We start from the raw sequence: 24,308 nt of genomic DNA on the forward strand, positions 1-24,308 counted from the left end.
GATTGCGGTCCTGGTAGCAGCGCTGTTGGCTTGGGCATTTGCATCTTCCCATTTATTTCAAGAAACGTAAACCTCCCTGCCCAGTGTGGCTCTGTGAACCGGGAAGTCACAGTGGGATCCCTGGCCAGAGCACAGGCCTGGGTGTCTGGCCTGATCCCCAGTAGGGGGCGTGCAGGAGGCAGCTGATGAGTGATTTTTCTCTCATGGATAGTTGTATCTCTCTCTCCCTCTTTGTTCCTCTCTGAAAGCAATAAAAACGTATTTCTGTAAAAGAAACGTAAACCTTTTCAAAATGACTCAAGGTGGGAACATGTCTCAGGAGAAAGCTTCACAATCAAACACGGCAGGGAGCCAGGGACTGGTTTTTTCTTCCCTGTAATCTCCTGTTTTTTGAGAGGGAAGCAGGAAAGGCGTGCGGTGGGTCAGCCTGTGAAGTGAGCCAACCTCTGCCAGGAGCAGCGAGGAGGGGGACGGGACCTGTGTTTGCAGCACGCGCCCCAGGGATCCCGGCTCGCGCAGTCTCAGGCGGTTTTAACGCTATCTGTCCAGCGGAATGCCTTCTGGCCCCTGTGTCTCCGAAGACACTGGGCGGAGCCCAGGCCACAGGGGAACAGACTTAGTGAGGCTTCCTGCCCGCTTCCCGATCTTAGGTGAGAGCATTCTGGCTTTCACCTTTCTGAGCGATTTTAGTTTCACCTTGTTTATTGATTCCTTTCACCAGGTGGAGGAAGTGCCGTCCATGCTTAGGTGACTGGGAGCTTTCCATCTGAAACGGGCAGAGCATGTTGTCCAACGTTTTCCTTCATCAACGGATGTAACCTTTGGGTTTATTTGGTTTGTTCGCAGGCATGACATAGATTTTCCTGACTCTGCACTTGGGGGTGAAATTCATTTGGTTTTGATGGGTTTTTATATACTGTTGGGTCTCATTTGATATATTTTTTTTAGATTGTCTGCATATATGTTCAGAAAAGATACTGGCCCGCACGCTTTTCTTGTAATGACTTAATCTGGTTTTGCTATCAGAGTAGAACTGGTCTCATAAAATTAATTGAGAAATAGTCTCTCTTCTTGAGTAGCAGGGAGAGTTTGTACAGAACTGGTTATATATACATATATTTAACTTTGGCAGATGCATCGGGGCAGCCATCTGGAATCGATATTTTCTCATGAGAAAGTCCTTAAATTACAAATTCAATTCCGTTCCTCAGACAGGCCTCCTCAGGTCACGGTTCTCTGCCAAGTGAGCTTGACAGTTCGTATTTCAAGGAGTTTTCTCACTTTATCTGAGTTGTCAAATGTAATGGCACAAAATCACTCATCACATTCCCTTCTCACCCTTTCCCTCGTTAATGATGTCACAGTCCTCATTCCTGATGTTGGCGGTTCCTGTGTCCTCTTCACCTGACCCTCTCACTAGAGAATGCCAATGTGTGGATCTCCTCAAAACAGAACACGTTCAGGGTCCCTGGTTTGTTTCTGTTGAGAACGGCAAGCACAGGGAAATGTGACATCGATGGGATGCAGGTGATCACGTCTCTGATCCGTGGGCTATTTCCGCGTTTCCAGGTATCTGGGGATTTCCCACGGGTCTTGGTGCTCAGAGAGGACACTTGATATGGCTTCCATTCTTTTGAACTCACTGATCGTTATTGTCTGGCCCAGAAATGCCTGACCTCGGCACACAGGTCAGGTCCCTGGAGAAGAACTCGCAGTGGGTCACACGGGGGCGGGGGAGAACTGCACAGAATGTCTAATGGGGAGGCATCCTGAGAGAGCACGCGGGTCTCCTGCTGGCACTGGGATCTGTCTGTCTCTCCTGGTACTTTACCTGTGTTTGCTTCGTGGATTTTTGAAGCCATTTTATTAGATCCATGCACGTTTAAAATTACATTTTTTTAAGAAATTCATATCTTCAATACGACAAAGTGACTGTCTTTGCTCTTGGAAGTGTCCATTGCTCTGACAACAGCTTGCCTTGCGTGAGCCTGCCACTCGGCTTCGTCTTGGTCATTGCCAGTGTGGTCACACTGTATACGGCACTTACATCCGCTCTTGCACTCAATCGGCTATGCTACGTTTTGGGGAGGGCTAAAGTATTTTTAAAAACTTTCTGCCCTCACATGCTGTTGGAAAAGGAATGAATATTTTAATAGCTTCTTAAACAATTCTGCTCATTCATATTTAAACTGCCATAAAAATTGACCAATGATACCCACTTAAGTGTCACCTGCAATGTGGAATTAAATCATAGCAATGAACACTAAAGCGTGTTCCGCTGGCGTCCACATGGAATTACTGCCTTCTCCACGTATAGCTTAGTGCCATCACCCACGCTCTCCAGTGCTCCCGCATTTCAGAATATAATAGCAGCGGTGTCACCTTTATTACACGTTTATTAGCATGGCTATGCATTTAGTCTAGTCCAGGGGTCAGCAAGCTCATTCATCAACAGAGCCGCATGAGGCTCGTGGGCCGTGGTTTGCCTCTCTGCTGACTAATGAGTTTGCCAACCACCGGGGGGGAGAAAGCAAAGCGGAAACCTCTGGGATTGGGTAAGAGTGAGATGATGGACAGCTGCTTTCTCACTCAGGTGGTGCAGGGCGGTTAGCAGGCAGCCATGAACAGGGTAACAAGTTGCTAAAATAGTCCTCAGCCCTTTTTTGCATGCTGAGGGGTTGGGAAAAGGGAAGCTACAGGGACCCCGCATCCCACAGGGGCGTTACCGTAGAAGCAGAAAGACAACTCCGTAAAGGTGGGAGCTGACCTCTGTCTGGGCAGATGCTGGCTAGGACGTGACTCCCACCATAAACTGCTCTGAGTTAAGGTTTCGTTGCAGACCATTCTGTGTGGTCATGGGGTCTCTGAGTTTGCACGGCCCCCCTGAGCTGGTCGGTGAGCCTGTGGCCTTATTTTTTCGACCATAAAAGCCAAATACCATTCGGATATCGACGTTATTGCACTGACATTAAAGCTCCCTGCCACTGATACCAGTGTGGCTCAGTGGATAGAGCATTGGTTGGTCTGCGGACTGAAAGGTCAAGGGCATATCTATTGGTTGCGGGCACATCCCTGGTAGGGTGTGTGCAGGAGGCAGCTGGTCGATGATTCTCTCTCATCGATGTTTCTAGCTCTCTATCCCTCTCCCTTTCTCTCTGTGGAAAATCAATAAAATAAAATAAATTAAAAAAAAAAAAAAAAACGCTCCCTGCCATCCTGCTGGCAGCCTGGGACTGTGTGGTGCCATGGGCATCGGGCGGGCGGGCCTGTATCTGTGCACTGACTCCTCCACTGCATGAGGTGCAGCCCGAGTGTGAGTGTGAGTGTGGGCGAGCCGGGAGACGCAGCCAGGGTCGGTGTCCCTGCCCCTCGCTGGGATGGCGGGAACGGCCCGGCTGGAGTACCCTCACCGCCCACGTGGTGTTCTGGATAGAGGGAGGCTCCTCTGAATTGTTGACAGTCTTTCTGAGACTGTTTTGAAGGCAAGGCAATTCAGCTTTGTCTAAACTCTTATAATCAAACCTAATGACCAACATTGTCAAGATGAGTGGATAGAACTCATCTGTCGTTGGCACTGTAATTATAGGTAATCTGGGGCTGTTTTTACTTGAAAGGAGTCAACTATTAAGTTGCTAAAATAGTCCTCATCCAACGGTATTGATGCTGTTTTTCTTGCTTCTTTGGAAATATTTTTCTCCGTAGACAGTCTGGTATTAACTGCAGTGTTATCTCTACGGAATGGTAGATAAGCACAGTCCAAGTGCAGGGCTTTCTCGTGTGAACCCAGATAAATGTGGGGACAGCTTTCTTCCCATCGACCCCTCTCTGTGAGACAAAGCGTGCTCTGAGGCGCCAGAGACAGCGGCAGGGGCTGATGGGAACTTGTAGATGCTGGTGCAGGGCAGTGAGGGAGGCTCTGCCCGTGGCCCTGCCTCTTCATGCAGCAGCTTTCAGTGCTATAGGACGACCCGCAGCTCCCGAAGACACAGTCAGCTCTGGTTTTGCAATCAGAGCTGTTGAGCTGGTCGCCATCATGTGTCCACATGGGGGCAGCCATCTTGTGGCCACATAGGGGCAGCCATCTTGTGTGTTGGAGTGATGGTCAATCTGCATATTACTCTTTTATTAGATAGGATAGAGGCCTGGTGCATGGGTGGGGGCCAGCTGGATTTCCCTGAAGGGTGTCCCAGATCAGGGTGGGAATCCCTTTGGGGTTTGGGGTGGCCTGGGCGAGAGACCTGTGGTGGTTTGCAGGCCAGCCATGCCCCCTGGTAACCCAAGCAGAGGCCCTGGTATCTGGAATTTATTTACCTTCTACAATTGAAACTTGGTAGCCTGGAGCGGAGCCAAGACATCTGCTTGCTCTGTGGCTGCTGCCATTTCTGTTTGGATTTGTTTACCTTCTATCATTGAAACTTTGTAGCCTGGAGTGGAGGCTTAGGCCTGCAAGGGCAGGTGGAAAGCTTGGCTTCTTCCATTGCCAAAGAAACCCAAGCCTCCCTCCTGCTCTCTGTACCTGCAACCATCTTGGTTGGGGTTAATTTACATACTCCCTCTGATTGGCTGGTGGGCATGGCTAGTGGGTGTAGTGGAGGTATGGTCAATTTGCAGATCACTGTTTTATTATATAATATTTATATTTTTAATAAAATAAATTTTAATATATATACATATTTTATTGATTTCAGAGAGGGAGAGAGAGAGAAACATCAACGATGATGAGAGAGAATCATGAATTGGCTGCCTCCTGCACACCCCACACTGGAGACGGAGCCCCAACCCAGGCCGGTGCCTTGACCAGGAATGGAAGGAACCATAACTTCCTGGTTCAGAGGTCGATGCTCAGCCACGGAGCTCTGCTGGCCAGGTTCTTCCTTCTTTTTTTGTCAACATTGAGCTCAGGGCTTGTGCAATGGAAAGCTGGTGTGGAGTGTCCTCCTGTGGCCATGGCCTGTCCGGGGGAGATAACCCACTCACCCCCGCACACCCGGCCGGGGTGCCTTCAGGCCTGAGGGGGCCTCACAGGGGCTGGCGCTCCTGTTACACGTGGTCCCACAGCATCATCGCCTCACCCCTGTCTCTGATGCCCAGGTCTCAGGCACCGCTCGGCAGCCAGAGCCGATGTGGGTCTAACTCGAGGCCGATGGACTCCTTTCCACCCAAAGGGTGCTTTCCCGTGAGACGCTTTGTGAGCCACGAGTCTCTGCCTGCCTCTAACTATAACCGATGTTTATGACAACAATCTAGACTCTTTCCTGAGAACGTTCCTGTTTCTGTGGAGCAAGTGTTTTCTCATAAACTTCATTGCGGTCAAGACACTTAACAGGCGATTTATCTTCTTAAAAACGTTGAGGTGTTGGCAGTCAGGGCAGTGCGTACAGCGGGTCTCTGGAACGGACTCATCTTGAACCTCGCGCCTGCTCTTTAACGACCCCGCCCCGCCCCCATACCCACCGCCGCGCCAGCCTCTGGTCCATGAAGCCGGCTCTTCCACAGGCTTTATTGGGCCAGAGCGACGCAGCCCTCACCTTCCTGTGCTGACTTCCTCGTGATCTGGACCTGTTTCTGTGAGATGCTTGTTTGAGGGAATGGCATCTATCCGGGTTTGTCTTAGGGATACACCGTCCATCCCCTTCTCCCCGCTTCGGCCGCCGCCCTCAGGCCGTCCCTTGGCTCCTGTGTCACAGAGGCGGCCAGAGGCCCTATGGCTCTGGTGATGCAGCTGCAGAGCAGACTGTGGTGTCCCCTGAGGCGGCCTCTGCTTCAGGCCCCGGTACATCTGTGCAGAACCCCTGCCGGTTGCTCAGGGTTCACGTTGGTTTGACAGTACGGACGGCGGCAGGGGGCTGAGACGGTATCTCCTAACGGGCTGTTTTCTGTCCTGTCGCCGCTTAGGGTTGGCGCGAGTGTGCAGTTCTCCTGCGAGGACAGCTACGTGCTGCAGGGCTCCAAGAGCATCACCTGCCAGCGGGTCACCGAGACGCTGGCCGCCTGGAGCGACCACCGGCCCCTCTGCCGAGGTGAGCGGGGGCGGGGCGGCACCGGGACCCCTCTTTCTTTAGGGTCCCCAGGTCCTTCTGAACCCACCGTGAGATGGAAGCACAAAGCCTTGTGCAGCGACAGAGCTGGACGTGGCGACGGAGTATCTGTTCACAGGGACATTGTGGGTAACAGAAATAGTTTCTGGGTGTTCGTTAGGAGGCAGGCATTTTCAGGAATGTGTGTGGTTTAAAAACTCAGCCCCGCTGGTGTGCTCAGTGGTTAGCTATGGACCCATGAACAGGAGGTCACAGTCCAATTCCCGGACAGGGCACATGTCCGGGCTGCAGGCTCGATGACCCATCGGGGCGGGAGGCAGCCGATCCATGAATCTCTCTCATCATTGAGGTGTGTATCTCTCTCTCCCCCTCTCTTCCTCTCTTAAATCAATTTAAAACATCATTTAAAATTTTAGAAGAAATACAAGCAAATGGAGTCACTGAAACTCACACACGCTTATTTCGTGTGGGGGGGGGGCCCTACTGTGAGCTGAGTAGATTTATATGCCCAGCTTGCACACGTATGAACATTTTATGTAACCGGGTCCCTGCTGATGTGAAAGGGATTGCCTTCAGTGGCAGTGGAGCGATTGCCTGGAGTTGATGTTGTTGCCATGGTAACAAACTGGTTATTAATAACAGGAACGGAGCAGAGGGGAGGCCAGTGTTACAGGCGCATCGGCAGGGCGGCTTCCCCGGCAGCTGCCACGTCACTGCCCGCAGGGAACCACCGCCTGTTCCTGAGGCCACTGGGGGGAGGGGCCCGAGAAAGGGGGGTGGGCCACATGCAGTGAGGTCAGGGTGCTGTGGGGAAGGTGCCTGGGAACAGAGGTTGTTGCCAGAAGGGGTGGGGCCCCTGCAGAGTGCGAAATCTTAGAAGGCGAAAAGCCCCAGCTGGTGGGGACATGGAGAGGTCCCCACCGATAACAACATCAGTGACAAAGGTGCATGAGCTGGAGCACAAGCTGCTATTTTATTAGTAAATGATCTTAAGCTAATCTCCAGCCTCGTTAGCGCACTGAGATCTAAGGTGAATCAAGCGTGTACGTAGGAGGAATCAAGCGTGTTTGTGCGGCACAGGAAGCACTTGCTGCCTCTCTCCTGGGCTTCCTTGTCAGGAAGCACGCGTGGTCCATGGCTGTACTGTGATGGCAGGGGGCACTGTACCACCTCTCGTCTGGGTGAGCCTGATCAGCTCCGGGGCTCAAGGGGGCTCCAGTGGTCCTCGCCTGGTCCCTGAGGCCGCAGTCTGGGCCCCTCTGGGATGAGAGACATTGCTCTGCTTCAGTGGTTGTTTTACATGGTGTCTGAGGCTGGACAGACCTGGAGTAAATATCCTATATAACAAAAGCCTAATATGCAAATAGACCAGATGGCAGAATGAGTGGTAGAATGACCAATTGCTATGATGCCAACTGACCACCAGGGGGCAGAGGCTTAATACAGGAGCTACCCCAACCACAGGCCCCAGGGCAGCCAAGGCAGGTGCCAGCAGGGCACACCCCCCCCAAACCCCCCCCCCCAGCCCCCACACTCCCTGATCGCTCCACCGGTCGCCCACAGATTGGCCCTGGTCGCTGGGAAGGGCTCATGAACCTACCCATGCATGAATTTCATGCCCTGGGCCTCGAGTTGTATATAAGAGTGCCTTTGTTGGTTGTTGCTTTGTGTCTCTGTTGTTTGTTTAATTTGTTTAAGGAAGGGGCACTTCCCGAGTCGCTGTGGGCTCACTGCTTGTGGCAGGTTGACCTGTGGCCTGGAGTGCAGGAACTTCACGCCACCAGTTCCAGAAAGTCTTTGCTAGTGAGAGTTCTTGTCTGTCTGTCTGTCTGTAATGGAACTGTGGTTGCTGGTGTTCTTTGCTTGCTTTCTATCTTTTGGGGGTTTCGCTTGCTCTTTGCTGTTTTAAGGACACGGAACCCTCCGTCTCTGCGGCATGGGCTTTGTGCCACGCAGAGCCCGTGTGCCGGCCTGGGTTCCTCTAGATAAGATCCTAAGGCCCATGTCCCAGCCCGCCCTTTGGAGAGTATTCCCTTATTGACTGGGGTTTTTTGTTTGTTGTTTCTGTTTTTAAGATCTCTTTTTATATGCAGCCTACTCAGAAAGAAAAATACAGGAAATAAAACCTTCTAAGCCCCCCAAGTCTTTTCCTAGGAGGACCCGATCTGCAGGGGTGCCCTCCAGCAGGCTTCAAAATAGCAGTGGGCCTGGGGGGGGCACTCCCATCTCGAAAAGAAAAATTAAAAAAAAGTACTACTTCCACATTAAAGCCACTGGAGGCCAGTGAGTTATTCCTGTTACAAAACTTGCCAGGAAAATGCCTTGGGTAATACTAATCGGCTTTAAAATCTCAAAGTTGTTCAGACATAATAAATAGATGTAACTAAAATGAAGGATTTATGATAAAGCTTTTCAGTGATAATTACATGTGCCTGTACATAATTTTCCAACGTCCTTGGTAATGTAAGACCCTTTTCGCTGAGCCGGTAATGGTTGGCTCCGTTGATGCAGAAGCGACCCAGCTGGCCTGAGGCACGGTAAAAGCCGGAATGCCACCTCCAGGGCTACCCAGGGGATAAATCAAGAGCTGAGCCGGGCCAGGAGGCAGTGCTAGAGGCTCAAGCAGCAACAGATTATTTGTTTTTGCAGCATAACCACGGGAGTGAGGAATTTAAAGGAATGTGCCATTTTAATCTTTCGGACAATTCTCAATTAATAGAACACACAACATTCAGCAAATTAGGGAAACCGGCTCCAAGGGAAAGCAGTGAGGAAGGTCTTATGGATTTGAGTTACCCAGTCTGTCCGGGTTATGGGAATTCCTTTTCATTTCTCGGGTGTTTACATTCTGTAGCCTGAGAGTTCGCTGCTGTAGTCAATGCCTTCCTCTTTTTAGATCCTGCAGCCGCCGTATTCCATCCCCAAGAACTGCTTTCAAGGCAGATGCAATTGGAATCCAACAGGCTGATATTTTTCTTCTAAAACTAACCTCGTAGACACGAGAGGATAGAAATAGCAATGGGGGAATGACAGGGGCCAAAATAGAATACTGGGGACCAGCTCTAATTATAAGAAATATTAATCATGTGCTTTTAACTCTGATTATTTTGTTCTGATTAAAGAAGGCACGTTCTGCCAGCCAGCATGGCTCAGTGGCTGAGCATTGACCTGTGAACCAGGAGGTCACGGTTCAGTTCCCGGTCAGGGCACAGGCCCGGGTGACAGGCTCCATCCCCAGTGCAAAGTGTGCAGGCAGCAGCCGATCCATGATTCTCTCATCATTGATGTTCCTGTCTCTCCCTCTCCCTTCCTCTCTCTGAAATGAATACAAATATATATTTTGAAAAATTAAAAAATAAAGAATGCGCATTCTCACCTGGCCGGGAGTTGTATGGGACCAGGGAGCTCACCTGGAAATGCAGCGCCTCCTCCCCGCCAGGAGCTGCCTGTGATCACGGGAAAATGAGTGGCCTGTTGCAGAGACCAGAGCCACCAGCCCTTTGCACACCCACAGGCCTCTGCAATTCCGCAGCCCCCATTCCCTGTAATCTGCCCATTTGGCACACCCTCCTGCCTGCTTCCCAGGTAACCTCTGTCCTTCTCCCTGGCATTAGCAGTGGGCTGATGGGAGGTGGGGGCAGGGCAGATGCGTGTGGATGACCTGGGCTCCCCTGATGCTGGCAGGACTGGAATGAGCGCTCATATAGCATCCAACCCTGTTACTGCTGTAGTGGCTCAGGTAGCAACAGGCGGCCGGACCCCTTGGCTGTCAGTTACACTTGTGGCGTTGTACGTGTAGGGCACAGAGCTGGGCAGTACGCCTGGCACCGAGGGCAGAGTGTGGCGTGGTGTGGTGTGGTGTGGCGTGGCAGCTGGCGGGTGATCCTGTGAAGAAGCACGCATCTCCAGTCAGACATCTGTGCGTGGCTGTGCCCGGGGCTGGTGGCCCTGGCCCGCCCTGTGGGTGGCGCCCTCCTCAGTGTGATCCCACAGGCTGTCAGAGCTGCAGGAAGTGTATGTTCCGCCCCGGATGGGATAGATGGTGTTCCGGCCGTTAATGAGGACGGAGCCCAGGTAGGATGGCTCCCCCAAGGAAAATATGCGCTTTCATTCCTTCCCGCGCTCCTGGCCCGTCCCCTCCGGAGCATCTGTCACGGCGGTAACAGGCCCGGCCAGACAGAGCTCATCATTCTGTCTGACACAAAGGAAGGTGTGGAGGGCGCTCCTCACCCCTGTCTGACTGATGAGCCTTTGCTCTCCCTCCCGCCCTGATCTCACAGCAAGCAGACCCGTCTCAGGACCCGCCTCCTCAGATGCTGCGGGGCACAAAGCCTCAGGCGTTAGCCCTCAGCCCGCAGCTCCCGCACCCAGGCCTCAGCGCCCCCCGCCCCCGACACACACACACACACACACTGCGCCTCGGCCCCCCACTCCGCTCGGAGGGCAATGAGAGGAGGCTGTCTCCCCCACCCGCCGAGCCTCCCTGTGCCCCAGGTCCCAGTTCCCTGGAGTAAAGCTCCCCCACGGGCCCCTGGGGGGCAGATTGCTTGGTTTGGGGTCCCGTGAGAAGCTCTGTCCCATTCCCATGGGCTCCGTCCCGTTCCCATTTACGCGTGGACAGCTGTAGGCCTGGGCATGACGGTGATGGTGGCCAGGAGGGCACCGTCTCCGAGGGCACAGGATTCATGCTCACAGAACACCAGGCCTGCGGGTGAGCGGTCACGGGCCGAGAGGAGGGTCTGGGGGGCAGGCAGCATTTCTGTTCTTTCTGTGGCGATGTAAGCGGAAAGGAGAAATGGCTCCCCGGGCAGTGAGCCACAGCTGGAGGGCAGGGTTTCTCAGACCCCTCCCCATACCGCCCTCGGAACACAGAATCCTCTTCTGTTTTGTGGTTTGTTTGTTTGTTTTTTTTAATAGATTTTAGAGAAGGGAGAGAGGGAGAGAGAGAAGCATTAATGATGAGAGAGAACATCGATCAGCTGCCTCCTGCACGCCCCACACCAGGGATTGAGCAGCCACCTGGACATGTGTCTAGACCAGGAATCGAACGGGGACCTCCTGGTTCATAGGTCGACGTTCGGCCCCTGAGCCACGCCGGCCAGGCCCTGGTGATGGTTCCGTCGGTTTGCCTGATGGATTTTAGGGAAATGAAGCTGATCTCTCCTGTGCGTTATCACTTGTGAAATGTGCTTCTTACTTTCTCACGCCGTGTTTAAATGACCAATGTCAAAACGGGTTCAGGCTGACATTGGATTTCCTGGTATCATCTATGGGTTGGAAAGGAAAATACCTCCTTCCTACAGAGCAGGTCAGGTGAAGTGTTTTATATTCCAAAGTGTTTTATATTCCAAAGTGTTTTATGTATATAGTGATTTCAGTGAGAGGAAGGGAAAGGGAGAGAGAGAAAAACACCAATGATGAGAGAGAATCACTGGTCGGCCGCCTCCTTCACGCCCCCTCCTGAGGATCCAGCCCACAATCCAGGCATGTGCCTGGAATTGAACCGTGACCTCCTGGTTCCACCACTGAGCCACACCAGCCAGGCTGGAGCCACGATTTCCACTTTCTTCCTTTAAACTTGGACATGCTGTTGAGGCTCCTGTGTGCCCGGCTGTCCGGGAACTGCGGCCTGAGCAGGACATGGCAGGCCGCCCCCTGTGCAGCGGGAGGGACCAGCTGGGGCCGGAGCTTGGCCGGGGTGGTGTGACACATGGTTTGGTTGAGACGGTGACCTGGGCCTGCGTCCCTGCACCACGCCGTCCACTCCGCCGTGCCCACCCGAGGGCCACCGAGGCGCGCACAGCCGCCCGCGTCAGAACGGGCTGGGCTCACTGAGGTGCCACCGTCCACGGCGCTGCCACCGCTGGCCGTCCTGAGAACAGAGGCCGGCAGGCACGGGGGCCGGAGAGAGAGTTTGTTTCCGTGGCGGCTGCACACCGGGTCCTGCTGGGCGGCACCCGCCGGCCAGCGAGCTCAGGAGCCGGTCCCCAGCCGCCGGACGAGCTCCGCGCTGTCCCTCCCGCGGAGGCGGGCGGGGAAAGTAACTCTCTCTGTGTTCGCAGCTCGGACGTGCGGCTCCAACCTGCGGGGGCCCAGCGGCACCATCACCTCGCCCAACTACCCGGTGCAGTACGAGGACAACGCCCACTGCGTGTGGGTCATCACCGCCTCGGACCCCGACAAGGTAAGGCCGCCTCTGGCCTCTGCGGGGGCGCGGGGCAGGCGGGCTGGGCCTCCGGCCTCCGGCTGCGCCCTTCCATCTGGCGGCTGGAGCGGACCGGCGGGTGCTGGGCGGTGTGTCCACCGCCCCCGGGCTGGGAGCCCGCCCAGAGCTGCCCTGGGATGGGACAGCCCTGCGGCCGCCCTCCGGGTGCGGTTGTGTATCCTGTCCTCTCCTCACCCTCACCGAGGTGGACGGGCAGCGTGATTATTCTGGTGCCCGGCGTGGGATGTAACGTGCCCGACGTGGAGTGTAACGTGCCCGATGTGGGGTGTAACGTGCCCGATGTGGGGTGTAAGGTGTACGACATAGCGTGTAATGTGCACGACATAGCTTGTAACGTGCACAACGTGGGGTGTAACGTGCCCAACGTGGGATGTAACGTGCCCGATGTGGGGTGTAATGACCACGATGTGGGGTGTAATGTGCCCAGCGGAGGATGTGACCCGCGCACAGATGCTGAGGCCGTCGCACCTGCCGACATTCGCCTGCGTCGCTCACAGGGTCACGGCGTTCCCTGAGCTGAGAACGTTAATACGGACTCTCAGCACCGTCCCCGCGCGCCCCTGAGGCCGTGCCCAGGCGGGGCGGCTGGCGGAGGGGGGGTGAGGGGCGTGCTCTGTGAGACTCTGTAGCCCCCGTGGCCGGGGCGGTGATCTCGCCCACCAGGTACTGGGGAGGCTGGAAGATGTGAGCTCACGTGGAGACAGGAGGGAACGGCCGCTCAGGCTGGATCAGCAGGGATTTGTCAATCGCCGCCCTCCAAACGCATGTAATGCAGACACCAAGGGCCTCCTGCACACAGACAGCCCCTGTCCGAGGCCTGTGCTCCGCACACACTCACAGAGGAAGCATCTGTCCACAGCGGCCTCAGAGGCCCATTGTCTACCCCCCCAACCGCGGACGCTGGGCCCGGGTGGCAGCCACCACCCATCACCACACAGCCGTCCGCATCCCGGACGGAGCCAGATGTGCACGCTTAGGCCCGGAGGCCTCACCGCACTCCTTCTCCCCCTCCCCTGAGGAGACCCTGCGGGCACCGAGAAGTGGGTCCTCCGCTGGGGGCTGGGACGGTCTGTAGGGACTCCAGTTCAGGTTCAACTGAGAGAGATGCCCTAGACCAGCTCCCAGGGCCGGGGGCCAGGCTGTGGGCAGGGGCCTGGGGTGCTCCCCGCCTACGACACCCCAAGGCCGGAGGAGACCCCGCCCACCAGGCTGCACTCCTGTTCATGATTGATCCCACTCTCCTTTCCTCCGGGGTCTCCAGCCGTGGGGGGCGCACAGTTCCGTGAACACAGGCTACGTTCGCTCTCTGACCCGCTGAGGCCGTCTGTGAGCCTGGCCGGCCGCCCTGTGGCAGAGAAGACCAGGGACTCGTGCCTGGGCTCTGGGGACTCTCCTCTCAGTTTAACGTTTCCCTGAATGACATAGAGCTCCCCCCTGTCCCCCGGCTCCGGTGAGCGAACCCCACGTCAGGGCTTCCTGTGCCGAGCCCCAGGGGCTGGGAGCCCAGGCGGCACGCGGGCGGCACCGGACTTCAGATCAGGGCGGGGGCTGTCTCCTGCCGAGGCCCTGGTGACTGTGTGTAACGGCTTTGGGGGGCCGTGGGACTGTGTGTAATGGTGTTCAGGGGCCGTGGGACTGTGTGTAATGGTGTTCAGGGGCCGTGGGACTGTGTGTAATGGTGTTCAGGGGCTGTGTGACTGTGTGTAATGGTGTTCAGGGGCCGTGTGACTGTGTGTAATGGTGTTCAGGGGCCGTGTGACTGTGTGTAATGGCTTTGGGGAGCCGTGGGACTGTGTGTAATGGTGTTCAGGGGCCGGGTGACTGTGTGTAACAGCTTTGGGGGGCCGTGTGACTGTGTGTAATGGTGTTCAGGGGCCGTGTGACTGTGTGTAACGGCTTTGGGGGGCTGTGGGACTGTCTATAGGAGCTTTGGGGGGCCAGGTGAACTTTTATAATGGCATTTGAGGGCCAGGTGACCGTGTGTAACGGCATTCAGGGGCTGTGGGACTGTGTATACGTCTTTGGGGGCCCGGTGGATATTTACAAAGGTGTTCGGGGGCCATACAGAATTGTCCACGTGGAAATGAGCCGCTCCATCCGGTCAGACCTCTCACTAGCTCACTGGCGCCACGGGCCGGAGGCTCCATGCTGGACGGTGCGCGTGGCGCGGGCCGTTGCTGGCCGGGGCGGTGGGGAGTCTTCGCGGGGCCAACCAGAGGCATTGCCGCATTCCCAGGGCCGCCTCACGTTCCTTGTGGATCGAGGGGGCGGGTCAGGGGCCCCTGAGGGGACAGAGGCCGGGGCTGGGACCTGCGGGGGTGCAGAGGTCACCGCGGAGGGGCGGTAGGCATCCTCTCCACGCCCACCAGCTGCGTGGGCAGCAAACAGCTGACCGCGTGGAGCCCCGGTTGCCATGGAGCTGCCGCACTCACCCCAGGCTGCGCTGGGAGCCTCAGTCAGGCAGCTTGTGGACACCAGCTGCCCCCTCTACCCCTTCACTGTTGTTATGAAAGGACCCTGGAGGCCGGGGTGGCTTTCCGTTCGAGGTCAGTGGAGAGGGTGGCCCTGTGGGGGCCAGGGAAGGAGGGCAGGAGGGTGCCGCCCCGAAGGCTCTCAGCGGCCAGCGCGGCCGGAGCAGAGGGAGCCGGTCCACAGAGGACGCTCGGGGCTGCAGGACGGATGATGGGACCCGAACAGGACAGGGCCAGGTTCTGAGAGAACGAGGTGGCAGGGACACGGCCAGGCCAGGCAGACAGCAGTGCGTGTGCTCACACTGTGTGCACCGTGTCCCTGACGGGTCCCTCAGCAGCGGAGGGAAGAGGAGAGCCGCTGGCGCTGTAATGCTGCGAGAGAATTCAGCTAATCAGGCCTCTTCGGGGAGGGAGCGATTACCTTTTCAAATTATGAAATTATTCCGCCGCGCTTTTACATAATTTTAAGTAACAGATTCATCCAGACCCAGAAAGGCACTCATTTGCATGGAGATGATGTTGGGGGAAGGAAGAATTACACGGGATGGAAAACAGCTCGAGATGCTCAGATGGGATTGGGTGGGGATGGCTCCACGGGTTTTATTTACACGCGGAGGCGACGGATGTGGGAAGCTGGTGCAGGACAGGCTGCAGCCCAGGCCGGGCGTCCCTGGAGGTGACCCCTGACCCTGAGCAGCCCAGGGACCAGGTGGTCTGTTTTCCGCACTCACTCTCCTCTTAAAAAATATCTGTATTGATGTCAGAGAGGAAGGGAGGGAGAGAGAAACATCCATGATGGGAGAGAATATTTGATCAGCTGCCTCCTGCATGCCTCCCACTGGGGATGGAGCCTGCAACCCAGGCATGTGCTGTGACCGGGAATCGAACCGTGACCTCCTGGTTCCTAGGTGGACGCTCAGCCGCAGAGCCATGCTGGCCAGGCATGCATCACTCTTGTCCCCTGTCCCTGGATGCCCTGCAGGGAGTGGGCTCTGGGCCCTCCTCCCTCCTCCCTCCTCCCTCCTCCACGTGATCGATGGATTAGTCGTCTCTGTCACCTCCGTGTACTCACCCTCTGTGCAGCCGTCCCTGTTCACGGCGCAGACGGGCCAGTTCCCGTGAACCACGGCTGGCTCTGGGACAGGCTCGGCTCAGGTCTGTGCCATTGTGGGTGCCTCTGACAGGGACTCCCCGACGCCCCCTGGCTGTGTCTGTGGCTCCGCGGGCCTCGGTGAGGGGATCTGGATGTTTCTGTTTGTAATGGGCATTTGTTTTGTTGTCGAGGAAAAGGCAGCCCTTCCTTTGACACGTTTGCTAAAGGACTGAACCAAAGGTCCCTCCTCCCAGGACCACTTCTGGCCCTGCCATGACAACAAAGCGTCCTAATTAGACCTCCGTGTTCAGCGTGTCCAGGTAGGGCACTCACGGTTCTGCAGAGTCCCCATGGCAGACGCCGTGGGTACCGCCAGGGCTGAGGGAACACGTGTGGGCGTGGAGTAACAGACTAAACCATCCAGAGCCCACGTGTGTGACCCTCGTGCCTGTCCTGCTTGGCTTGTCCTCGATCAGGGTCAGAGCGCCCAGTTTAGCGTTCTCCACTTCACCCGGAGAAGCAGCCTCAGTGCCTGTCTCTGCGGTTGAAGGCCGTGCTCACACCTCACCGGGCGGACTGGCTCTGCAGACTCAGTGCCATCCAAATGCCCACTGCAGCCCGGCCGGCGTGGCTCGGTGGCCGAGTGTCCATGTATGAACCCAGAGGTCAGTTTGATTCTGGGTCAGGGCACAGGCCCGGGTGGTGGGCTCGATCCCCAGAGTGGGGCGTGAAGGAGGCAACCGGTCAATGATGCTCTCTCCTCATGGATGTTTCTATCTCTCCCTCTCCCTCTCCCTCTCTGAAATCAATAAAAACATATTTTTAAAAAATAAAACGTCCAACTATAATCCTTCATGGAAAAAGGTCTGACAACTTAAGCTGCGAGTCTCACAAACACATATCTCTGTATATGCATATGTATGTAGATAATAACTAAATGATGGAAATAGAGAGAAAATTCAAACTATGATTGGCAACGCTTTAAAAGCTCGCTTTTGAATTAAATGTTATCAGAAGCAAATGCATATATACATGCACACATATTTTAAATTTATATGTAAACCAGGTTTATCTTGATGTGGGATTAAGGAAAATGAGCCACGATTTTGTAAAATCTCCCTGAAGCAAGCTTTGAACGAGTTCCTTCAGAGGCGGCATTTTCTGACTGGAGCCCAGGTCTCCGAGCTAGGTCCCTGGGTGCCAGCATCTGCCACCCTCCTGCGCCCAGAGCTCCCTCCGCCCTCGGATTTTAGAAACACAGCGCTTGGCTTAGGTTGTCGGATTCGTTGAGAAAATCCAGATCAAGGTTGTATGCACCAGTTGGACTTTACAATTCAAAATTGTAATGAAATGATGATAAGCCTGGTTTTCAGAAAGTCAGTGTACTAGCATCTACTGAAACTGTCTAGGTGACAGCTGTTGTTAAAGCAATGTCCCCCGTGCACTGTCAGGAGGGGCACGGTTTGGGCGCCGAAGGGTCCGCGGGACCATAGGTTGCGCACTTCTGCCTGACACTCAGTTGTCAGAAGCGCAGATGATTTACCCTATTTTTGCCAGTCAAATGCACATTTGCATGCACACGTGGTATCGGAACCTTCATGAGTCTCAGTAGCTTCCTATTTGAAGAGAGAACCATTTCCAGAAATAATTTGTCCAGGTGTTTTCTGTCTGTCAGTTTCCAGTGTCGGGGCAGAAAGTCTAAATGGCCCCACAGCCACAGTTTCCGCCCAGCTGCTCTGTCCCCACACACGTGGCCCCGCAGACCCACAGACCCACACATCCAGGGTCCCTTTGGGTGGCCACGCCCCGCGCTGGCCCACGGGTGCCGCTTGGAGACCTTCCGTCCCACACGGGGGTCTCTCCCCGGAATGCTGTGAGGCTGGTGAACATGGTGGCTCCGGGGATCTGGGCTTGGTCTGGCATGTCCTCTGCTCTCTGACGGCCTCTGAGGAAGACCCAGGTGAGAGGCATGCTGGGAAAGGTGGGTTTTCGGCGCGTGGCGTGTCCGGGCACATGGGGCATCGGGTCAGAGGAAGCAGGAGATGGGGTGTGATGTGTAGAAGACGTGACCTGAGCCCACTGTCCAGGCGAGGAGAGGGCGTTGTTGCTGGTGGTACCCGGAGCCCTGGCTGCACTCCGTTCGGCCTGGGTGGTTTGTTTGCGGAGGACACTTGGCCTGGGCAGCACATTCTGCAGAATAACCAGGAGGCGCTTCCCACTGCAGATGTAAACATGGGCGGTCTGGGGCCGCTGGAGAGAGCAGCAGGGAAGCCATCGAGCTGCCGTGAGGTGTAAACTTGGGCTGAAGAAAGACTCTTGGACAATTGGATGCCGCACCACAGCTGTGAGAATGGCCACAGCCAGGCCCGGCCTCGCCCTGCGCGGAGGGGCCGCGGGGCTGCAGGAAAGCACACGCCGGCTGCTGGGGACGCGGGTGGGGCAGCCACTGAGGAAGACAGGGTGGGGTGTCCCACACGACCAAACCCACTCCCCCACGGGCCCCACAGCTGCGCTGGACGAGGCCCCCTCTGTTCTCCTCACACCCTGTCCTGACGCGGAGAGTGGCTTGTTCGGAATCTCCCCAACGCGGGTGTGACCAGGCCGTCCTCACACGGGGTGGGCACGCTGTGGACCCTGCACCCGATGGAATGCCATCCGACTGGGCAGGAGTGAGGTCTCACCATGAAGGGCTCGGTTCCCACCACCGTCCCCCGGGCCGGGTCCCCACGGTGTTTGTATCTGGGTTTCCTTCCCCCTTCAACAGGTAAATGTGACTGAGAGTAAAGTACACGGTGAGTAGCCATTTTTAGTTTTTAAATATATTTTTTATTGATTTCAGAACTGACGGGGAAGGGAGAGAGAAAATGGAAACATCAGTGGTGAGAGAGAATCATGGACCTGCTGCCTCCTACACACCTCCCACTAGGGATGGAGTCCATAACCGAGACATGTGCCCTTGACCGGAATCGAACCTGGGACCCTTCAGTCCGCAGGCGGATGCTCTATCCACTGGGCCACACCAGCCAGGGTGGTAGGAGCCGATTTCAGAGACGGAAGCAAATGACAAGAGAGTAAAATCGGGAACATTTAGGTGGAGGTGAAGGAGGCGTCCAGGTCTGCTCGCCTGAACAGTCCGCCCGTGGCCAGAAACGAGGAGGGGGAGGCCATGCACCATGGAGTGAGGGAAGCTCAGACGGCTGGGAGTCTTTTCAAAGAAATGCAAGAAGTGGGAGAGAGCGTGTCTCCCCGGGATCTGTGCCGAGCCCACCGCGTCTCAGAGCCTGCCCGCAGCCTGCAATGAGAAAAGGAGAGCGGCTATTTTAAGAGAATAAAACAACGCATTGACTGATGAACGTAATTTCCACGTTCTGGGCCAGACAAAGGGCTGTCATGTTGCCGCCGGGGAGAGTGAGTCGTTGCCTTTGAGACGCGGTGGTTCAGCACGTTCCATCTTTCCTCCTTTCCCTTTGGTTTGGAAGTGACCCCGGTCTTTGCCCAGACGGGAAAGCACAGGCGGGGTCTCTAACTTCGCTTTCGGAGGAGCATGTCCAGTGCGGCAAGAGGAACAAGGGCTGGCGGCGTGCGGCGGTCTGAGGACGGGCACGTCCCTCTCCCTCTGCAGCCGCAGCGTCCCCTCCGGGGCGAGAGGCCCGCCCGGCTGGCCGGTGAGCGGTGGTGCAGGGGCAGCGGCGGACGGGCGGGCGACGCTGATCCGGGTGATTTATCTGGCGGGCAGGGAGACTGGCTGTGTCTGATAATTAAGCCTAACAAACAGGACGTGTAATGAAGTGTTCTGTCCCACGGCCTCACGGGAGGCAGGCATCACACCAACAAGTTATGGAGACGGTTCTTTGGGGCGTGATTAGCGGCTGCTCATCCGTCTCCTCCTCTGTCCCTGGCATCCCGCTCTCTCCGCGCTGAGTTATCGCGCCGGCCGCCTCGCCCGCTGTAACGGCTCCTCCGTGGGCCTGCGTCTGGCTGCACGGAGACCGTGGGTCCCTGCTGCGGCGGCGTTTTCCGAGCGATTCTGGAGCGCCTCGGTGCCCTCCCCAGAAGCAGTGCTGTCTGCGTGCCATCCTTAAAGTGCGTGCCTGCGCGCGGCTGGGTGGATCTGAGCGTCTGCCCGGCGACGCCGACCGGCCGCTCTGCTCAGGTCGCAAGCCACAGAGGAATTCCCAGCTCCCCCAGCCTGTTTGCTGAATTACACTATTTCATTTTGTTTAAGAATATCTATTCGTGGATGAAAACGGATGGGACACAGAAGTAGGAAAAGGATGGAGCAGGGGACCGTCTGTGGGTAACGGTGCTGCATTTCAGGGTGTTTCCGTCCTTCTCTGTTCCTCCAGATCGGGACGTGCCGCCTGCCAGGGGGGTGCTGATAGGACCGCTCTGCAGGGCGGCTGGAGGATCCGGTGAAGCACCCCTCTCGGCAGGAAGCAGCCCGGCCCTGTGGGCGGGCTTACTAGGGTCACTGTCAGCACAATCTCTCCCTCTATCAGCCCCCGCCCCGCTCTGGGCGGGCGCCTCCTGTGAGACTCTGGGCTCTGGCGCCAGTCCCAGGAGGCATAGGAGGCCCCTGTTTTCATCCGGTCACCCCTGGCGTCTGGTGTGGCAGACCGAAACAGACACCATGTATTTTTGTCAGTCAGCGAAGCCATTCCTTTCTGCAGGATGTTAATTCTTTAGGTCGTTATGTTCACACTCAAACAGAACACCCTGGAGGTGATGCTGAAGAATGAATCCTGTGGTCAGACTTTGGCCGAGGTGAAGGGGAGGGGTGTGAGTCCGTCCCCAGAGGCGGGTGAGCTTCTGGCTGTCTCTCCCTCCCCAGTGACGCCCTCTTCGCAGAGTGAACACGCTGCCCACAGCCTCTCTCTGGGCCTGGGCTCAGCCTGTGGATCCATTACCCGATGGGTTGGATTGCATCCGAAAAACACAAAACACTGCGATTTGCGTTTCTTTACCCGGAACCCCCTATCCCCTGGGTATGGCATGGATTATTTTGGGGGGCTGGTTCTTACAATTAAGCCATCCAGTGAGGATGTGCTCCTGGTTCCCTGGCTGGTATGTTGGCTTCCGGGGGCCACCAGGAGCCGCCTGTAAGCTCCGCTGTCCGCAGGGATTGGCTGCGGAGCCATGCCTCCAGGCTGCTCGGTGCCTGGTCTGACCCTGGGCCCCAGGTCTTCCTTGACCGACGCCAGTGTCTCTGCCTGTGTCTGTGGATCTAGGATTCTGTCTCCCCCTTTCAGCCATCGCCCCTCACACTTCCAGCTCGGGGACGCCTGCAGCTCCTGGCCAGAGGCCCGTTCTGCCTCTGGTCCCCGGAATGACGCTCTGCTCTGCAGCGGTTAGGCTATTGTGCCCCGGGTCTCAGATCCCCGCCTCTCATTTTTAATGAACCGCCGGCCTCTGCGTCTGCAGAGCACATAGTGGATGATTCTCTTGATAACGGGGTGCCTGGCGCCTCGCCCAGGATTAATGAGACTCAGAGCTCCGCCCGGAGCCTTTCACCGGCAAACATCTCCCCGGCCCCCGCGAACGGAGCCGGTGCCCGTGGCTGCGGGAGATCCTGCCGTGGACGGCCTCAGGGCGCTTGGCTGGTGTGGGCTGGGGGTTCCTGTCTAATGAGGGTCTGCCGCCTCCGCACCCCGCCTGCTCTCCTGGGGCTGCGGGGCCCCGCTTCCTCCGGAGACACGCGGTGTGTGGCTGCCCTCCTTCCCCGGGCACAGGCCTCCGAGGCGGAGAGCGTGGCAGTGGGCCCTTTCCTGGAAGTCACAGCCCAGAGGGCTCACGCCGGAGGGAAGGGAGCTGGGGAGGCTCCCGGACAGACAGACAGGGACACGCATCTCCGCTCCGGTGTCCAGGGTTCAGTGGCCCGACGTGGCAAAGCATGTGCTCGCCCAGGTGTCTGTGGTGGTGGCTGCCTTCACCCCATTCTGTCCTCACTCATCACCCCCATGGCCAGCCACCTGCCACCCTCCATGGCCACCCACCGGCCACCCTCCATGGCCACCCACCGGCCACCCTCCATGGCCACCCACCCGCCACCCTCCATGGCCACCCACCGGCCACCCTCCATGGCCACCCACCGGCCACCCTCCATGGCCACCCACCGGCCACCCTCCATGGCCACCCACCGGCCACCCTCCATGGCCACCCACCCGCCACCCTCCATGGCCACCCACCCGCCACCCTCCATGGCCAGCCCTGCATGCTGCCCGCCAGGCTGCACCTGCCACCCTCCATGGCCACCCAACCGCCACCCTCCATGGCCACCCACCCACCACCCTCCATGGCCACCCACCGGCCACCCTCCATGGCCACCCACCTGCCACCCTCCATGGCCACCCACCCACCACCCTCCATGGCCACCCACCTGCCACCCTCCGTGGCCACCCACCTGCCACCCTCCGTGGCCACCCACCGGCCACCCTCCATGGCCTCCCACCCGCCACCCTCCATGGCCTCCCACCCGCCACCCTCCATGGCCACCCACCTGCCACCCTCCATGGCCACCCACCTGCCACCCTCCGTGGCCACCCACCCGCCACCCTCCGTGGCCACCCACCTGCCACCCTCCATGGCCACCCACCTGCCACCCTCCATGGCCTCCCACCCGCCACCCTCCATGGCCACCCACTGGCCACCCTCCATGGCCAGCCCTGCATGCTGCCCGCCAGGCCGCACCTGCCACCAGTTCCAGGGACCATGTTACTTCGGCTTCCTAAAAGCAAAAACTAAAAAACACTCCAAGGCTTTGCAAATCACAGGCAGAGGACAATTTTCTAGTCTCAGAAGCTCTTTTTCATATGTTAATATAAATAATTACATAAAATATGCATACATTTCTCTGGAAGTACTCATTTCATGGAGCTCTAGGTATCCTTCCAATATATTTTCATTAGTTATATAATCAACATTGCTTTTGATTACACTGAGTTTTCCCTGTCACCCCCCGCACTAAAAGTGTGAACATAAATATTTGATAGATATTTGACGTAGAGCGTAATGCGGTTAGTGCCGCCCGTGGGGCTGAGGAGGACTAGCTATGGAGGGGCGCGGCTCTGACTTCTGTACATGCCCGTGGGTACCACGGTCTGTGGCCCTAATCCCAGGGCAGCGTGGCAGCACGGGGACGCCGTGGAATGGGGGGGTAGGAGGGGGGGATGGGGAGGCAGGGCAGCAGCACGGGGACACGGTGGGATGGGGGGACGGGGGCAGCACGGGGGACGCGGTGGGATGGGGGGACGGGGGCAGCAGCACGGGGACACGGTGGGATGGGGAGGCAGCACGGGGGACGCGGTGGGATGGGGGGCAGCACGGGGGACGCGGTGGGATGGGGGGACGGGGGCAGCACGGGGGACGCGGTGGGATGGGCGGACGGGGGAACGGGCTGGCCGGGTCGGGAGTTCCGGGCGCTCAGTGTTCTCCGGTCCCCCAGGTCATCCAGCTGGCCTTCGAGGAGTTCGAGCTGGAGCGCGGCTACGACACCCTGACCGTGGGCGACGCCGGCAAGGTGGGCGACACCAGGACCGTCCTGTACGTGTAAGTGTGTCCCTCCCTCCTCCTGCGCGTGGGCGCGGCCAGCGCGGTGTGCACAGGTTCCCGGGGACGCGGTGTGCACAGGTTCCCGGGGGCGCGGTGTGCACAGGTTCCCGGGGGCCCGGTGTGCACGGGTTCCCGGGGGCCCGGTGTGCACGGGTTCCCGGGGGCCCGGTGTGCACGGGTTCCCGGGGGCCCGGTGTGCACGGGTTCCCGGGGGCGCGGTGTGCAGGGGTTCCCGGGGGCGCGGTGTGCACGGGTTCCCGGGGGCGCGGTGTGCACGGGTTCCCGGGGGCCCGGTGTGCACGGGTTCCCGGGGTGCGGTGTGCACAGGTTCCCGGGGGCGCGGCCAGCGCGGTGTGCAGGGGTTCCCGGGGGCGCGGTGTGCACAGGTTCCCGGGGGCGCGGCCAGCGCGGTGTGCAGGGGTTCCCGGGGGCGCGGTGTGCACAGGTTCCCGGCAGACCGGCTTCTACGCGGGATAAAGGCTCAGAGGCTGGGCTCGTGGGTCCACGTCGGAGTCTGGGAGAGCTCCTCCTGGTGTGTGACCTGCACCCATGCTGTTTCCAAACCATGAGAGATAAGGCAAGCAGCCCTGGCAGGTGTGGCCCAGCGGACAGAGCACCAGTCTGCAGACCAGAGAGTCCCGGGTTCGATTCCGGTCAAGGGCACGTACTGTGGTTGCGGGCTCCTCTCCCAGGACACACATGCACCCGGCTGAGTGCCCGCGCTGTTGTCTCCCGCATCCTCTCCTGGGCCCTGTGCGTCCGCTCAGCACTGTCCTCATCGCACAGGCGATCAGAGGAAGGCACAGGTACATGTGTCCCATCGCACACATCCACACACCCGGTGCGGGGGGAGTGTGTGAGGCTCCCCTGGTGCCATGGCAGATGGCATACGTGCTCAGACCTCAGCTGCAGCGCCTGGCTTGTCATCCGTC

General features: G+C 57.5%; 1 protein-coding gene across 34 annotated transcripts in view; it reads left to right on the top strand.

The window, feature by feature from the left end:
• CSMD1 (CUB and Sushi multiple domains 1) overlaps window positions 1-24,308 on the top strand; it is a 574,681-nt gene that overhangs the window by 394,378 nt on the left and 155,995 nt on the right. For all 34 annotated transcript variants that reach the window (XR_014794550.1, XR_014794551.1, XR_014794558.1 and 31 more), the window contains exons 9-11: window positions 5,896-6,020; window positions 12,101-12,222; window positions 23,270-23,373. Coding sequence is in view for 3 of the 34 variants with exons in the window: in XM_084878313.1 (XP_084734439.1) it covers window positions 5,896-6,020; window positions 12,101-12,222; window positions 23,270-23,373 (351 nt within the window). In the remaining 31 variants the exon portion in view is untranslated. The remainder of the gene's footprint in view (window positions 1-5,895; window positions 6,021-12,100; window positions 12,223-23,269; window positions 23,374-24,308) is intronic.

The sequence above is a fragment of the Pipistrellus hanaki genome (genome assembly GCF_964339955.1).
Source record: "Pipistrellus hanaki genome assembly, chromosome: 3".
NCBI classification, from domain to species: Eukaryota; Metazoa; Chordata; class Mammalia; order Chiroptera; family Vespertilionidae; genus Pipistrellus; species Pipistrellus hanaki.